This window comes from Terrapene carolina, unplaced genomic scaffold (genome assembly GCF_002925995.2).
Source record: "Terrapene carolina triunguis isolate 2854851 unplaced genomic scaffold, T_m_triunguis-2.0 Scaffold58, whole genome shotgun sequence".
NCBI classification, from domain to species: Eukaryota; Metazoa; Chordata; order Testudines; family Emydidae; genus Terrapene; species Terrapene triunguis.
In genome coordinates, this window is record NW_020664409.1 from 77,693,041 (window position 1) to 77,711,666 (window position 18,626).

General features: G+C 41.7%; 2 protein-coding genes across 6 annotated transcripts in view; both read left to right on the forward strand.

Annotated features, from left to right (window-relative positions):
- POLR2K (RNA polymerase II subunit K) overlaps positions 1–1,300 on the forward strand; it is a 6,339-nt gene extending 5,039 nt beyond the window's left edge. The window contains exons 3-4 of the mRNA XM_024217258.3: positions 645–737; positions 1,170–1,300. Of these exons, the coding sequence (XP_024073026.1) occupies positions 645–737; positions 1,170–1,192 (116 nt within the window). The 3' untranslated portion in view covers positions 1,193–1,300. The remainder of the gene's footprint in view (positions 1–644; positions 738–1,169) is intronic.
- A 4,352-nt stretch (positions 1,301–5,652) lies between these two features.
- The window catches only part of SPAG1 (sperm associated antigen 1), a 61,692-nt gene continuing 48,718 nt past the window's right edge, over positions 5,653–18,626 (forward strand). For 3 of the 5 annotated variants that reach the window (XM_026663390.2, XM_026663404.2, XM_026663410.2), the window contains exons 1-6: positions 7,313–7,439; positions 8,004–8,145; positions 9,745–9,904; positions 11,062–11,187; positions 13,196–13,257; positions 17,829–17,947. In XM_026663390.2, the coding sequence (XP_026519175.1) occupies positions 7,427–7,439; positions 8,004–8,145; positions 9,745–9,904; positions 11,062–11,187; positions 13,196–13,257; positions 17,829–17,947 (622 nt within the window). In that variant the 5' untranslated portion in view covers positions 7,313–7,426. Of the gene's footprint in view, positions 5,690–5,734; positions 5,850–7,312; positions 7,440–8,003; positions 8,146–9,744; positions 9,905–11,061; positions 11,188–13,195; positions 13,258–17,828; positions 17,948–18,626 lie in introns of those variants that run through there. The other 2 variants (XM_026663400.2, XM_026663395.2) reach the window with 2 other exon arrangements.

Sequence of the window (18,626 nt, forward strand, 5' to 3'; positions counted from 1 at the left end):
TGGCGTGCTCGTGGGAGGAGGAGGAACAGAGGTGAGCTGGGGTGGGGTGGGGCCACCCGGGGAGGGTCGCAGCAAGTAATGGGGGGTGCAGAGGAACCGCTCCCCACTCCAGCTCATCTCCGCCTCCTCCCCTGAGCACGCCGCCGCTCCGCTTCTTCTCCCCCCCCGCCCCCTTTTCAGGCTTGCTGGGCCAAACAGCTGATTGGCGCGGCAAGCCTGGAAGGGAGGGAGGGAGAAGCGGCGTGGCGGCGGCGCGCTCAGGGAGGAGGTGGAGGCAGAGCGGAGGTGAGCTGGGGTGGGGAGCGGTTCCTCTCCCTACCCTGATATAATGCGGCCTCACCTATAACACGGTGAGATTTTTTGGCTCCCGAGGACCATGTTGTATCGGGATAGAGGTGTACTTTGTCATCACTAAAGGTAATAGAAAATAAATTGTAACTCTACAGGTTAGCTAAAAGTGTTTACCCTGAAGAGAAATCAAGTACTTGATTTTAGCAGTAATATTAATTCACTAAAGTTGTTTTGTTTGCCACAAATGCAAATCTTTAATTTTGTTATAATTTACTTTTGGAAAAGGTAACATCTTGCATTTTGTATTTCTTGTTATAGTGGTCTAATAAGATTGTTTTGTTTTTCTCCCCCAGAATGTCACACAGAAAATGAAATAAAAGCAAGAGATCCTATCAGGTGTCGAGAATGTGGGTACAGAATAATGTACAAGAAAAGAACAAAAAGATGTATCCTTTCGCATGTGCCTATTAAATTGTTTGAGTGGGCAGAGGAAGATAGTGACTATAAATAAAATTAAAAAAATTGGGGTAGTACTGAAGAATTGGTCCAGTACCAAAAAAGTCTTACAAAGTAGTACTTATGCGACAAAGAACATATAACATCTTAATTATTTTCAGTGATGATCTTGTTAATTAAAGCACAATACAATAAACTTTGGTAGTCTTGTATTGCGATGCAAACAGGTAAAAAAGTACACTGGATAGAAGATAATATCATGCATGCAAAATATATTCCATTTTTTAAAAGCATACAAACAAATGCTAACTGTGGTGGTAACTGAAAAATGAGCCTTGACGCATTTTGCATGACTGATTTGTGATTGTATTTTTTAAATTTTGTTTTCCCCCTGTCATTTTCTTTAACTCTAACAATTACAGTGGTTGTCTTTGATGCCCGGTAATGTGAATTCAAGATGTAGCTGTTTTGGCCTGGTTCATTTTAGTATACTGATAACTTTGATTTGTATACACATCTGTTGTGGAGAAATATATACTTTTTCATTCTGATATCAGTTGTAAATTATTCAGGTAGTTAAATAAAGTTTTTAATATCAAATATTCAGTTTCACTTTTGAATTCAGTGGAGTTATGCTTGCTTACAGCAGCGCTAAACTTGGCCCAATATGTCCAAGTTCCCTGATTTTTCTATTCCCATCTCAGAACCTCACTAAGACACCAATCCTGTAGAGACTTTAAACATGTTTAACTTTATGTACTGAGTAGTTCCATAAACTCCAAAGAGAGTACTTGCTGCATAAAGTCAAACGTGCATAAATCTTTGTAAGCTTGAGGGCTAAATCTAGGCAAAAGGGCTGTAGAACAACAAATAGTGTCAATGTATGAGGTGTTCTTTATATGGCTGTCGATTAATCGCAATTAACTCACATGATTAACTCAAAAAAATTAATTGCATTGTTAAACAATAAAATACCAATTGAAAATGTAGAAAAAAAAACAAAAATATTTAATAAATTTCAATATATTGCTTTCTATTACAACACAGAATACAAAGTGTGCAGTGCTCACTTTATATTACTTTGATTACAAATATTTGCACTGTAAAAATGATAAAAGAAATAGTATTTTTCAATTCACCTCATACTAGTACTGTAGTGCAATCTCTTTATCATGAAAATGCAACTTACAAATGTAGATTTTGTTGTTGTTACATAACTGCACTCAAAAACAAAACAATGTAAAACTTTAGAGTCTACAAATCCACTCAGTCCTACTTCTTGTTCAGCCAATTGCTAAGACAAACAAGTTTGTTTACATTTACAGGAGATACTGCTTCTTATTTACAGTGTTACCTGAAAGCAAGAACAGGCGTTCGCATGGCACTTTTGTAGCCAGTGTTGCAAGGTATTTACATGCCAGATATTCTAAACATTCGTATGCCCCTTCATGCTTCGTCTACCATTCCAGAGGACATGTTTCCATGCTGATGACTGGTTCTGCTTGATAACCAATGCATTTTCATTTTTATCATCTGAGTCAGATGCCACCAGCAGAAGGTTGATTTTCTTTTTTGGTTGTTTGGGTTCTGTAGTTTCTGCATCAGAGTGTTTCTCTTTTAAGATTTCGGAAAGCATGCTCCCACCCCGTCCCGCTCAGATTTTGAAAGGCTCTTCAGATTTTTAAACCCTGGGTCGAGTGCTGTAGCTATCTTTAGAAATTTCACATTGGTATTTTCTTTATATTTTGTCAAATTTGCAGTGAAAGTGTTCTTAAAACCAACATGTGCTGAGTCATCATCCGAGACTGCTATAACATGAAATATATGGCAGAATGTGGGTAAAACAGAGCAGGAGACATACAATTCTCCCCCCTAAAGAGTTCAGTCACAAATTTAATTAATGCATTATTTTTTTAACGAGCATCATCAGCATGGAAGCATGTCCTCTGGAACGATGGCCAAAGTATGAAGAGGCGTATGAATCTTTAGTGCATCAGGCACTTAAATATCTTGCGATGCCAGCTACAACACTGCCATGCGAACGCCTGTTCTCACTTTCAGGTGATATTTTAATTATGAAGTGAGCAGCATTATCTCCCGTAAATGTAAACAAACTTGTTTCTCAGTGATTGGCTGAACAAGAAGTACGACTGAGTGGACTTGTAGTCTCTAAAGTTTTACATTGTTTTGGTTTCGAGTGCAGTTATGTAACAAAAAAAATCTACATTTGTAAGTTGCATTTTCATGATTAAGAGATTGCACTACAGTACTTGTATGAGGTGAGTTGAAAAATACTATTTCTTTTATCATTTTACAGTGCAAATATTTGTAATAAATAATGTGAGCACTGTACACTTCGAATTCTGTGTTGTAATTTAAATTGATACATTTGAAAATGTAGAAAACATCCAAAAATATTTTAATACATTTCAGTTGGTATTGTATTGTTTAACCGTGCAATTGATTTTCTTAATTGTGATTAATTTCTTTAATCGCTTGACAGCCCTAGTTCTTTATCATCTGAAGACATCACTTCTCTGTGGAGAGGAAAAAAATTTACAGATTAAGTACCAAATGGTCAAGAAATTCAGAGTTGAGTTTGAATAATCTGAGAATTAGTTGGTTACTTCATCAATATGGTTACAATGGCGCAGATCCACAAATCTACTTAGGCACTTAAGCCCCAATTTTAGGCTCCACTATGATCCACAAAACTTCCCTCACACCCTGTAGATACCTAAACTGACTTGGTGTCTAATTTCAGGACAAAAGTTCCCTCTCTGTCTAAATTTCTGTCTCTGAGCATGTGCATTGCAGGCTCAATCTAAGCAACTGGGTGCCTAGTTCCCACGTAAGAACATAAAAACAGCCATACTTGGTCAGACCAAAGGTCGATCTAGCCCTGTATCCTGTCTTCCAACAGTGGCCAATGCCCAGTACCCCAGAGGGAATGAACAGAACAGGTAATCAAGTGATCCATCCCCTATTGCCCATTCCTAGCACCTGGCAAACGTAACCCGTAGACCGATCCACAAACCCAGGGAAGATAGGTGTTCATCTGCTTAACTTGCAGGTGAGGACCGGTTGGGTAGGCATGCTCAGCGGCTTCCATTGAGGAGGCGGTAGTAGTACCCCCACCCTGGTCCCATTGAGAATCGAGGAGGAGATAGTAGTACCTTCCCCAACTTCTAGCCCAGTGGTTTTCATACTTGCCTCAAATGTGGGAGACCCAGGTTCAATTTTCCCCCTCTGCTTAGGGGTGGGGAGAGGATTTGAACAAGGGTCTCCCCATATCTCAGGAGAGGTGCTCTAATCAGTGAGCTGTGGGATGTTCTCATGTGGCTCCCCTGGTCTTTCCTGTTGAAACTGCTCTACTGTGGATAAACACTTAGAGTGATTCACCTACCTGCTGCCTGTGTAGCCTGATGGTTTGGGCACCCAAGGTCTAGTCACTCTGTGACAATGAATTTTTAAGTAGCTATTTAGTGGAACAACTTCAACTGGAGAGATTGAAGGCACCCCACATCAGAGTCTCCCATAGCTGAGTGTTTACAGCACTGCCTCTGTGGGGTATGGGAGACTCTTGTTCAAATTCTTTCTTACAGGGAGTGTGGAATTGAACCTTGGGCTCCTACATCCCAGGTGAGTGCTCTAACCACTGGGCTTAAAAGCTATAAGGTAGTTAACACTTAACTCGAGCTTTTTTGTGTGGAATGAGGCAGGCACCTAATTCATTTTCACAAGAAATACCGTAGGCACCTTCGTGGCCTGAGTGCAGAGAGAGGTGCCTGCCTGTGACCCCAGGCTTAGATGCGTATCTCCATGAAAGGGGCAGCACTTATAACAGCTAGTATTATAAGGAGAGAGCAACTGGACGCAGGTACCAGGAATTGGGGAATTGCCTTCTAAAGCAATTATCTTCCCCATTCATTGTATAGAGAGCCGAAGCACCTACCTCAGACTTTGTGAATTCCAGTGTTCCTATGATTTTCTAGGCACTAAAGTTAGGTATTAGTTGTTGTGATACTGAGCATTATAAGTCTCTTTGTGGATTTGTGCCAATGTCCTTAACTGTCCATTTTCTTGCTTTTAAAAACTTGAATTTTGTAAATGATGCATTTTCACTAATCAACTTTCATTGGTTTTTGAAGGGAAACTATTTCTAGGAGCTCTTGTGCAGCTTCCCAACAGTATTTTGTTTTTCACTTTTCTGTTGTTTTGCTAAATGAAGATACCTTTTTTAAATGGGACAGTATATTTCATCACCTTGCTAAATTAAGGGACTGAGAATTGCTGCCCCACTCTATTCCTTCAGGGCTGGTATTCTGTCCCCTGCTCAGTTTCTTTCAAAATACACCTGCCAAAATTCATTCCAGTGAGTAGCATAGGCTAGAGCAATGAGGGCTGCTGTGGGGTTTTGCTTTTTCTCCTTAAACACCAGGCATTTCCCTGACTTTGACTGGGAGAGCCTGGCCTAGGATGCTATTGCACCATAATGTTGGGATTTCTCAATGAAACATCACCCTGACATCTCCCTACCCAGTACTGAAACATCTTTGGCTCTGGCCTGCCAGGAACCATCTGCCCAGAACGTGCAGCGGATGCCCCGTCATCCGTGCATCAGTTCCCTCACTTTCCTCCCGGGCTAGAGGGGAGGACAGGGCACCCTGCTCCGCCCCGCCTCCGCGGCAGGCTCTGGCACGCCTCGCCCAGCTGGTCGCAGCAGAGGGGCCTGGGCAAGTTGCCGCGATTCCAACAGCGTCTCACTGCGGGGGGGGGAGACAGACAGCCGGCCCAGCCCCTAGCTCTGGGGGCGGGGTGCGCGTGCAGCCCCGCGCTTCCAACGGTAGCGCTGCGGTGCCGACCCCTTGCGCATGCGCTGAGTGGACGGGGGAGGGTCCTGCGGCCAGTTGCTCTCTTCGGACGGAGGCTGAGAGACGTGGTGAGAGCGAAGTCGTCGACTGTCCTCCGGAGTTAGTGCGGGGCACCTGAGCAGGCCGGTCGGCCTGGGCTGCCGCCCCGCTCCTTCAGGGCTGGTGTCCCGTCCCCAGCGCGACTCCTGACCTCCCCGCCCGCCATTCTCCCCTGGGGCCGGGCCAGGGGTGCGTGAGGGCGGCTGTGGTGTGTGGGAAGGGGTGGGGTGCAGGGGCCTGGAGAGTGGGGTGTGTGTGTATGGAGGGGATAGGGAGGCTGTGATGGGATAACAACTCGCCGTGCGCTGGAGCTGGGGGCCCGCGGGCCAAAGCCCTTGCCTCGGGTGTGTGTGGGGGGGGTCGTGCTTCCCACACAGTGTGTAGCCCCCTCCCGCGGGGATGGATCCTCAGTGCCCTGCTGGCCGTTTCGCGGTGTGTGAAAGGGGGGCGGGGGCAGGGCAGCCTGGCTCCTGGTGCTTCCCGATCCTCTGTGGAAGGGGCCAAACTGCAGAGTTAATGTATTATCTCCCCTGCCACAACCTGGGTGGGTGGTGAGGTTTGGTCCTTACGCCGTGCTACTGGACTCCCAGAAGCCATGCTGTACATAGAAACAGTTGCTAGGGTAGGGCGGGCTTTGCAGGTCTGTAGTCCCCTGCTACGGAGAGAGTTTTGCTGGGATTATTCCCTTTGTTGTGAGAGTTGCAAAGATTACCAGAAACACGTTTGAGCTCAATTCTGCTGATGTTACATGGTAACACTCCTACTGACAGGCGTTGCATCTATGCTACTTAAGGAGAAGAATGTGGCCCTTTGTCTTATTACAATAAAAGATAGAACTATGAAAAGTCTGATTGTAAAAACACAAGATGGTTGCACAAATACATAGGTGTGAGAAGAATGAATTTTGAATATTCAACCTGTATGTATCACCCAGTGCAAAAGAAGAGTAAACATATTATTTGTAAAAAGCAACAAAGAGTCTTGTGGCACCTTATAGACTAACAGATGTATTGTAGCATAAGCTTTCGTGAGTGAATACCCACTTCGTCAGACACATGCCCACATGACGAAGTGGGTATTCACCCACAAAAGCTTATGCTCCAATACATCTGTTAGTCTATAAGGTGTCACAGGACTCTTAGTCTGGATCTGTAAAAAGCAACAAACACGGCTACCCCTCTGATACTATTATTTGTGTTACTGGAGTGCTTAGGAGCCTGTCATGGACCAGGACCCCATTGTGCTGGGTGCTGTACAAAAGATCAGAAAGAATTCCTGCCCTAAAGAGTTTACAGTCTAAATAAGATAAGAAACAACAGATGGATACAGACAGACAGATGGGGAGTAGCAGGAAATCATGAGACAATATTGGTCAGCATGATAGGTGGTGGTATTAGTGCACAGTGGTCTAACCATTGTCAAGAGTTTTGAAGGCATCGTGGCAAAGGAGAGGTTTAAGGTAGGATTTGAAAGAGGATAATGAGAGCTGGTGAGGAGAGTGGTGATATGCCTCTTTTGTATTGTACAAGCTTAATTTGTTTGGTGAGTCTTAATCTGCCACTGGAATTTCCACATTTTATAATTTAGATGTTTCCTATTAAAATAGCATGCCATTTGGATTTTTTTAAAGATCACAAGAAGTATGTCTGAAGTACAGCAATATTGACTCAAATTAACATTTGTAGACATTTTCACATATATCAGCAGCAACTCCACTTAAAAATTCATGGCCGTCCCACAAAAACTCCTCCAAGTTATCCTCAGCTATGCCTGTGGAAGGTAAATTAGTTGCATCAACTTGCTAGTAGTTTTAAGATTATTTTTCTTCAATACATTTCCTTTTCTTTATGAGGGACAGAATAAATTAGCAATATTCATTTAACAGGTATATTACCTTGCATGAGAGGAACAGAAGCCAAAAGGTTTTCCAAAGGAAAAACTTGAATATGTAGTCTATGACGTTTCTAATTTTGCTTACATTATTATAATTATTATTTTTGCAATGCTATATGTGTTTGTGGCACCTTGTGGTTAAAATAGAAGAGAGTGGTTTTTTGCCTTAAAGAGTTTACAATCTGAGATCTCAGTCCTGCAAGCTGATAGATCCTTGTGCCCACCCAGACCCTCAGTGAAGTTAGTGGGGCTCTGGACAGGTGGAGCAGTTTGCAAGACCGGGGCCTCAAGTTGGCAACTCCTTCATCATGCCAATGGGACTATATGCATGAGTAAGGATTAAGTGTGAATTAAGGGCTGGACTATTTCTTAAAATTGGATTTGCCTCAAAGTATATCTGAGTACCACTTCAGGCAGCAGAATAATTAGTTTTATCTTTAATTTTTTTAGAAATGAGTGACCAGCCAGTTTCATCTTTGTGGGACCAGGGAACAACAAAAACATATCAAATTCCTATTAATCATCTGGACTACAAGTTCATTGAAAAGTGCTCAGATGTTAAACACCTGGAAAAAATTCTCAGGATATTGAGGTAAACATTTAAAATTCTATCTTCATTATTATTTACATTACTGCTTTTTTTATTTTGTTTTTGGTTAATAGTTTATCTATTGGTAAGATTCTGAGGATTTGGCCCAAGAGTATTGGGCTCGGTACTTGACTTATCTTAAAAGTGTTGGTGACTTAACATAAGTTAAATCTTTAAATTAAAATAAAAAAGGTAACTAATCTTGTGAAAGGTTCCTTACTGACAGCACTGGAAATAGAAGTTCTATGTTAAATCCACAGAACGGGTACAGCTTGAGTAGCAGCAGTGGAAGAGTCTTCTTATTGTTCCACCGCTGTACCTCATTTGCGGCAAGGAGGAACCTGTGAGGGGGTGTGGTTATTTCAGACATTGTGCTGATTTAATCCTTGCCATTTTTGGTGAGAGTGTCAAGAATATTTATATGTGCAGTGTTCTTGTAGCCGTGTTGGTCCTCTCAGAATATTTACAGTTAGTACTAATTGCAATGTTTTTTGTAATGTGAACATTTGCTCATTAAACACTGGACCAAGGCCACCAACTCAATTTACAGTTGTCATCAAACTGCTGTAAGATGGTAATAACAACTTTCAATCACTAGGAAGTAAAAAAGTCCTCTGTAGTCAGTACTGTATCTCATAGACTCATAGACTTTAAGGTCAGAAGGGACCATTATGATCATCTAGTCTGACTCCCGCATGATGCAGGCCACAAAAGCTGACCCACCCACTCCTGGAATAATTCTCTCCCTTGCCTCAGCTGTTGAAGTCCCCAAATCATGATTTAAAGACTTCAAGTCGCAGAGAATCCTCCAGCAAGCGACCCCTGCCCCATGCTGTGGAGGAAGGCGAAAAACCTCCAGGCCCTCTGCCAATCTACCCTGGAGGAAAATTCCTTCCCAACCCCAAATATGGCGATCAGCTGAACCCCGAGCATGCGGGCAAGATTCTCCAGCCAGACCCTCCGGAAAAAAGTTCTCTGTAGTAACTTTTAATATCCCATCATTGACCATTGTTACTAATTACCAGCGATGGCACGTTATTGACCTATTGACTAAAATCACGTTATCCCATCAAACCATCCCCTCCATAAACTTATCAAGCTTAATCTTAAAGCCAGAGAGGTCTTTCGCCCCCACTGTCTCCCTCGGAAGGCTGTTTCAGAACTTCACCCCTCTGATGGTCAGAAACCTTCGTCTAATTTCAAGCCTAAACTTCCCGACGGCCAGTTTATATCCATTTGTTCTCGTGTCCACATTAGTACTGAGCTGAAATAATTCTTCTCCCTCCCTGGTATTTATCCCTCTGATATATTTAAAGAGAGCAATCATATCCCCCTCAGCCTTCTTTTGGTTAAGGTAAACAAACCGAGCTCGAGTCTCCTTTCATACGACAGGTTTTCCATTCCTCGGATCATCCTAGTGGCCCTTCTCTGTACCCGTTCCAGTTTGTATTCATCCTTTTTAAACATGGGAGACCAGAACTGCACACAGTACTCCAAATGAGGTCTCACCAGTGTATCATTCATATATATATGAGGAGAATGCAATATTGTTTGTTTATTTTGCTTAGTTTTTAAATAATGTGACATCTTTTTACTTTTAAGGTCTGGTGAGGAAGGATATTACCCTGATCTTACATTATTCTGTGAAAAACGCATTGAATGTTTAGCTCCAGGGAGCAGAGCCCTGCGAAAAGATAAACCTCCAGCCTCTGCATCTGACTTTACAACTGAAGAATGGGAAAAAATTAATGATGAAATGAAGGTAAAGTATAATTTTAATTTAATATGGTATGGCAATATAAATATATTAAAGTAATTAGTGATCAGATTTTTTTTTTAGTACACCTGTTTAGAATTTGATTGTCTCTGTTGTTCTCAGACTGATTACATATCAGTAATGCAGCAATTTGCAGTTGCTAATAGTTCACATGGCCTTGCATATTAGGACCTGTTTCTTTAAGTGAGGAAATATTGACCAGAACTCTCTTAAATATCCTTTTTATTTGAATAGGACCCCTGAATCTTTAACTTCCATCTGAACAGCCACAACAAATAATGACACATTTATGCACCACCTTTGATTCAGAAGAATCACAAAGTATTTACAAACTATATTCAGGGAAATACATCACTCTCAACTGAAAAAAATTTAGCATCTGATTATGTTGGGGCACAGCAACACTGCATCACACTTTAGGACAGGAATTGAAGAATTTCATATCTAGCTGAAAATGTAGAGGGGATTTAGGTGGAAGAGCCTTTAGCGTTAATGTTTCATCTTAAGGACATCAGTTCTAATAGTTTGGCATCTCAGCAGTCACAACTGGATGCAAATCCTAGTCCTAATGTGAAATATGAACCTGTGATTTTCTGGACTGGCGTTGAGTATGCTACTGAGTCATATTGGGGTTGATCCTGAGAGATATCAAGCACTTGTGGAATTTTTTGAATTTAATAATATGACCCCTTCGAGTTCTCCTAATTTTGGTTAGAGATTTAACGAAATTTTGAGGTTTAACGTGTGAGAGATGGTTTGGAAAGGGATTCCTTACAATAATGATGTATGGGTTGATGTTTTGTGTTATTACTGGATTTTTTTATCACAAGTCATGTATATATTAGTCTAATGTGTCCTAATCACATTGACACTGTTTCTGGTTTTGACTAATTATTGTCATTTTCCCCAAAGAAGATCCTCTAAGCTCTTGTCAAAAACTTTTTTTTTAAATGATTTGTTCCTGCCACTACTCTCCCAAATCCCAGCTTATGATGACTATCATAGCAACAGAGGAGTGCTAGACATGACTCCAACTGAAATCCATCAATATCATTCCTTGAGTTGGGTATATACAGGGCAGTATATTATCAGGAGGTCTGCATTTACTATTTTGAGGTGCAGTGATATCTGTTTCTTTTCAGAGCTGGGTGACAGAAATGAAGGAAGATGATTATAAAATACAATTTCCTGTAACAGAAACACTTCATGAAAGACTAGACAATTTGCCAGCAGTTCGTGGTTCAAATAGCTGCCTTCATGGTGGCCAGGTATCTCTTTTCTTAAAAATATGTGTAAAAATGCATTTTAATTTTTTATTTCTGAGATATGTATGCCTTTATACATAAATAATGTGTTAATTGAGCCTTTCTTGACTGTTTATTGTAACCAGACGTATATCAGTGAGCTTAGTACAGGATCCCTAGAAAGCATAGGTGTAGTTTGACGTCTATATATGGGGAGGCAGAGCCCCATGGGGCTCAGGTCAGCTCTGCATAGCAGGGCCCAGGGAGGGAGCACCACCTCCGTCTCCTGACTCACCTCAGCAGGCCACCCAAAAATTGTTATTCAAAGGGGGGGAGGGAGGGGTCAGCTCATAAACTTTGAAAACTGCTCAGGGTGCAGGGAGGGATGTAGCTAGGAGTTGTTCCTCCGTGCCCCACTAGGGGGCTCTGGCTGGCGTGGTGGGACTTGGGGAGGGAGCAGTGCCAAATGGAAGGCAGAAATCTCTCCACCCCCCCCCCCCCCCGCCCCAGTGTCGCCCCAGGTTGCAGTTTGGGGAGGCAACGCCTATGCTTGAAAGTGACCAAAATTAAAACAAAACTATCTCTTTAATACAGTACTCCACCTCTTCACTTTGTATACCCTGAGTTATTTCCAGTGCCTTTTTAGAGACCATCACCGTCCTAATATAATTATAAGACATATTTAATAAATCTTCACAAAACATACACAATAAGTAATATTTTAAATATTTCCATACAAAGTGCAAGTGTAGAATAGATTGAGAGAAAAATATAAGTTGCCAATGAGATGTTTGAATCCTGGGGTGGTGTTATAAATGATCCTATCTAATTCCCATCCAGGATGCAGAATTTTGGAGCACTGATAGACCCAGCTGAGTCTAAACTCTTATATGTTAACAGTATTTGAATTTCTGATTTGTGTCTTTTATATGAAAGGGTTCTTTAAGTGATTGCTAGATTGATTAATTGTCTGAGAATGCACCTGTATTAACAAATTAGTTAATAATTACAATCATACAGATCACATATACCTTTAAATGTCAGTTCATTAAATGGAAACTTTTCATGGAAATGAACCAATTTTGAGGCAATTTTAGTAGGAAAGGTGTTTCAAGTTGAGGGTGGAATTTCTGATCAAAATGAGAGACGGACTGACAAAGTGACTAACCTCCACCCCAGAGTAGCCCAGTGGTTAGGGTATGTACCTGGGATGTGGGAAAACCAGGTTCAAGTCTCTGCTCTGTCTGGTTCAGGCCAGGTCTCTCTCTCGTTTGTTGTGAAAAAACTTTGAAAGGTCTCAGATTTGTCCCAATGCAGAAAGGGAAAATTTCTGAAATTTCAAAAATGTTTATGGGAAAGGAAAACTGTTTCCTGCCCAGTTCAAGTAGGGTATGTACAGGACAGTGATTCTGAATTGTTTCCCCTATGTTCAGTGTAATTACAAGAAGAAAGTTAATGTGAAGGTAGGTTTTGGGGTATCAGCAGCTGAGGTGTCCCTGATATTGTGTTTCTATTGAGGCAGCAATTCTGGATGTGGGAGCTAGGTTCCCAAGAGCATGAGGGCCTGTCTGTTGAGGGCTCTTAGGTTTTTGGGGTTGGATCCCTGGTTCATTCCACAAGATGGCAAACCCTGTTTCCACCTTCTCATGCTGGAACAATATGGGGATAACTGCACAAGTGAAACCTCACTGAGTTTTCTTTCCTTGGGTTTCACCATGTGATTTGGGGTGCTTTGTCCTTAAGTTTTAAGTTTAAGACTTCCAGGTTGAAAAGAAACCTGATGATTGATACATGAGTGAGTACATAGTGTTGGAATCATGTATATCAAACACCTCACAGATTTCCCTTAAAACAAAAGTCAAAACTAGGAAAGTCTTGAAAACTAGTGAAGTTTTGAAAACAGCTATATGCTGGAGACCAATCATGAATAGTGTTGACCCCAGATGAGAATAACTATGGGAACAAAAAGCGAAACTGCCAGTCAGGGAATTTGTTAAACAATGAATTCTCAGCCGCTTTCTTTTCCTTTTAGAACAAAGAAAATAAACAAAGAAAGAAGAAAAATATACCACGAGATTACAGGGAATGGGACAAGTATGTTAAATCGTCATCTTTTAATTTTGTATTGAACTTTTTTGTTTTTGTAATAGAACTCTACTAGGTAATGTGTACCAATTTAGATTTTTTTAAAAGAGAAACCTGTTTCATGCAATAATAATATATTGCAAGAAATTATAAGAATACAGGTGTGTTTTTATGTAATATAAACATTCTCTTTACAATATAAACAGTGTAGCATGGAGCCAGTACTTGAGAACAAAAAGTGAGCTGCAAAGTCTATTTTATTTGTTCAAGCTAGATATGTAGGCCAGAAAGTAAACACACAACATAAATAAGAAGTAATTTAATTTTTCAAATTTCATTTTTAATCATTAAGACTTTAAAGTCTAAGGAGATATTAATAAAACAAGTAAGGAAATTTAATATCTGATTTTTACCTTAACTTTAAAAACAAAACAGGAGATATTTATTTTATGTTCCTCAATGTGGTATTTGTGTGCATTAGGTCCTATTTCTGCATTAAGACACCAAGCAGGTGGATTCCTGCTCCTGCACTGAGCTCCATTAACTTCATAGACTTGGGCTTGGTTCAGGCACAACAGTTTGCCCTCAGTCAGTTAGTTGCAGGAGCAGGGCCTTATACGCTATCTGACCATTGTATAAGGCTCTAATCTTACAAAATGTACTTATGTGCATAAGTGCTTACAAAAACAGGGCCTTAGTGTTTACATGTGGTCTAGAAAATATATTGCCAAAAGATAATTTTGACAGAAATTCACTCTTTTGTCATATGCCCTCTAATCGGTGGCAAAATGATTTGTCAATCAATTTAAGTTTCAAATAACCTGGGACAGAATAACCTGCATAAGAATAAATGGAGCAGGTGATTTTTATTTTCCTTGTTCACCTACACACTAGAAAGGAGCTGCTATATTTATTGCTGTGAAAAATACAAGATGTATTATAATACTTCAGTGTAATATCTCTTATATTTATTGCAGTTTTACTTATCTGTTCTGTCTTCCAATCCTTGAATTTAATTGGGTGTACAGAAAGTAATTACCTTTAGAGCTGGTTGGAAATTTTTCAACAAAATTTTTTTTTCTTAGAAAAATGCCAATTTGTAAAAATCAAAAGTGTTTGTGGAAAGAGCCAGTTTTGATGAATTTCTCATTCTGAAAACATTTGAAAAATAATAGATTCAAACGGTCAAAATCTCATTTTGACATTTTCTAAATTAAAAAGTTCCATTTTTTAGTTTGAAAGGACTTTTCACTTTGAAATTTAAGTTAATTTAAGGTGAAACTCTTTTAAAATTCTGATTTGAATTTTCTAAATTTTTGGTTCAAAAAAAATTGTCAAGATTGACTTGATTTGGGTCAGGAATAAGTTTTGAAATCTTGAAAATTCTTGCAAGATGGAAAAATTTGTTTCCCATCCAGTTATAATTAAAATGGTCTTCATTGTTTGTAGGTAGTGGATGACTTGGTTTTGACTGCATTTCTTTTCTTTTGTTGGATTGTGTTACAACTGTAACATTTACTTGAAATTAATTAATGAAAGATCTTTGGGAAAGCAGCAATGGAGCGGTGGCTGAAACATTGTTTCTTCTTCGAGTGCTTGCTCATGTCGATTCCATTTTAGGTGTGAGCATGCCCACGTGCACAGTTGTCGGAGATTTCTGCCTTTGCGGTATCCATAAGGCCGGCAGTGGCGCTCCCATGTGGCGGTATATCAAATTAAATTACTCAGACTGTTGGGCCACCTGGCAGCATGTACTTATGTGGTCTGGCACACACAACTCTGCCTCAGACCCCGTCAGGTGTGGTTGGTATTGGTCTGTGTCCCAACCTGGCACAGCATGGACCATGTGATCAGGATTCTGGACAACATACTGTTGTCCTTCCTCTAGTGGCAGGATCCCATATTGGTGCTGGAAGGCGTTCCCTTCGCAGCCTCGGCCTCATCAGTGACCATTGTCTCCGACGCCTCGGACCTGGGATGGGGAGCCCACCTGGGAACTCTCAGCTCTCAGGGTTGTTGGTCCAGTCGCGATCGTTCCCTGCATATCAATGTCAGGGAACTCAGGGTGGTTCGACTAGCCTGCCAAGCCTTTCTACCTCAGGTTCAAGACAGGGTTGTTGAGGTCCTGATGGACAACACGGCTACATTCTTCTATATCAACAGGCAGGGTGGAGCCAGTTCGTCTGCCCTCTGCCAGGAAGTCCTCTGGCTCTGGGACTTCTGTCTGCAGCACAACATCCATCTTGTAGCCGCTCACCTTCCAGGGACCAAGAACGCTTTGGCAGATCGCCTCAGCAGGGTGTTCTCATCTTGCCACAAGTGGTCCCTTCATCTGGAGGTGGTCTGTTCCATCTTCCTCAGGTGGGGAACTCCCCAGGTGGACCTGTTCGCGTCCCGGCAGAAAAGGAAATGCCACGTCTTCTGCTCGATTGGGGGCATGGACAGAGGATCCCTGTTGGACGCCTTTCTGCTCCTGTGGTCGGGGGCTTTGATGTATGCCTTCCCTCTGGTGCCGTTGCTACCCAGGGTCCTTAGGAAGATCAAACAGGACAAGGCGAGAGTCATCCTCATAGCGCCGGCGTGGTCGCGCCAACACTGGTTCAGCGCTCTGCTGGACCTCTCAGTGGCGACCCTGTTCCAGCTACCGCCCAGGTCAGACCTGTTGTCCCAGAACCACGGCAGTCTTTTGCACCACAACCTGGCGGCGTTACATCTGATGGCCTGACGGCTGCGTGGCTAAACGCGCAGGAACAGCAGTGCTCAGCTGAGGTTCAGCACGTGCTGTTGGGAAGTAGGAAGCAGTACACCAGAGCGACATACCTGACCACGTGGAAATAGTTCATCTGCTGGATTGCGGACAAAGGTGTTTGTCCTGAGCAGGCTTCGCTGTGGCTTATTCTGCGCTACCTCCTGCATCTTAAGATCCAGGGCTTGTCCTGCTCATCAATCAAGGTCCATTTAGTGGCCATCTCAGTCTTCCGCCCACTGTTCGAGGCAGGTCAGTTTTTGCTCAGGATATCATGACCAGATTCCTTAAGGGCCTAGAGCGCCTCTACACGCAAGTCAGGGACCCTGTCCCACCGTGGGACTTGAATCTGGTGCTGTCGCAGCTCACAGGTCCTCTCTTCGAGCCTCTGGCTTTCTGCTCTCTCCTCCTTTCCTGAAAGGTCGTGTTCCTGGTTGCGGTGATGTCGGCCTGCCGACATCTGAGATTCGGGCACTCACCTTGGAGCCGCCATACACGGCCTTCTACAAGGACAAGGTCCAGCTAAGACTGCATCTGCCTTTTCTTCCCAAGGTAGTCTCTCAGTTTCATTTGAGCCAGGACATTTACTTACTGGTCTTCTTTCCGAAGCTGCATAAGTCGGAGGAGGAGGAGCATAGGCTACATGCCCTGGACATCAGGAGGGCTCTGGCCTTTTACATTACGGAATGGCTTGGTCATGTCAAGTCGACATAATTATTCGTTGCTGTGGCCGACAGCGTGAAAGGTTGCCCTGTAGCCACTCGAAGAATTTCTTCTTGGATCACTGCCTGCATTCGCTTCTGCTATGACCAAGCGAAGGTGCCACCCCCAGCGATCATCACCGCCCACTCTACAAGGGTGCAGACCTCTTTGGCAGCCTTTCTGGCCCATGTGCCTATCCAGGACATCTGTAAAGTGGCCACTTGTTTGTCCGTACCTTTTCGTCCCACTATGCACTGACCCAGCAGGCCCAGGACGATGCTGGCTTTGGTAGGGCAGTACTGCAAGCCGCTAAGCTGTGAACTCCGAGCCCACCTCTGTGGATTCTGCTTGTGAGTCACCTAAAATGGAATCGACATGAGCAAGCACTCGAAGAAAAAACGGTTATCTACCTTTTCATAACTGTTTTTCTTCAAGATGTGTTGCTCATGTCTATACCATTTCCCGCCCTCCTACCCCTCGGTTGGAGTTGCTGGCAAGAAGGAACTGAGAGGGTGCAGGGCCAGCGGCACCTGATATGCTGCCACATGGGAGTGCCATTCCAGAGGACACCACAGCTGGCTATACGGATACTGCTAAGGCAGAAATCTCCAACAACTGTGCACGTGGGTATGCGCACACCTAAAATGGAATGGACATGAACAACACATCTTGAAGAACAACAGTTACGAAAAGGTAGGTAACCGTTTTTTTCCCTCTGGTCTTCCAGTTACAATATTTAATCACTTTATGTCTGTTCCTGAGAAGTGAAAAGTACCTGCAACTCCAGTTGTCTTCAGTGGGAGTTATAAGTGCTCAGTATCTTTTAGGGTTGGCCCTTTAAAACACTGTTTCTTGAATTTTGCCTGATTCTTAGAATGCTGTACTGGGTTTGAAGAGTATTTGGAGTGGACAGCATGGAAGAAAACACACACAAAGGAAATATAAATTGTTTAAAAAATTGTGTGTTTTTTCCCTGAATAATTTTGGATTGTTGAACAGATTGACAGAATCTTTGTACCCAATTTAGTTTATATCTGAAATATAGTATGTTGTTCTGTGGGTAAAGAAATCTTGTTTTGCTGCATTTTACTGTGTGTATGCAATATAGATTTATATATTTTTTTACTTTAAGGTTTGATGTGGAAAAGGAGTGTTCAAAAGTTGATGAGGTCTATGAAGAAAATAATTCAAAAGCATGTTTCAATATTAGTTCAAATTTACCCGTAATTGAAAAGAAAATAGAGACAACAGGTAAATGATGACTTAGTATCAAAATTGTCTTTTCTTTGATTAGATATAGAATTAACATTGCTCAGTAGAATGTTCATGCAAATTGAAGAAACATTATAGAGGAAAAATGTGCTTTTGCTATATATCTCTTCCTTGCTTTTTTCAGCCATCACAGAAAATAAAAATAAACCATGTTCTTAGTAAGTCAGCCCAGAAAATGGCCATTTTGCAGAAATTGTGATACGCCTTCTAATAATGCTTATTGAAAAAGATTTGCTTTAAATATAAGCTTATGAAATTGGGGCTGGGGATGGTGAAGAAAAATACAACATCAAGATTGATTTGTCCCATTGTAAACAAAACATAAAGTGTATCAGGGCGTAATTATGATATTCTCATAGAGCTTAAAATCACTTTTCCTCTTACTGTTTATAAAAAAACAAATCAGTGGAAGCTTGAAACAGATTTTTATTTTTCTTCTATAATGCTGATACTACTTGGTTGTTGTAGCATTGCTCATGCATGTTGGTATGCTGTGTGTGTAGTTTAAAGGTATTTAAGGATGGTTTCAAAGAGTATTGAAACCACAGTTGTCTTTAAATTATCTGAATAAAAATAATTGGAGACAGTACATACATGATGGCTTATTGCCTACCATGCAATAGTGAGAAAGCCTAGTTCTGCTTACTGTCTATTAATA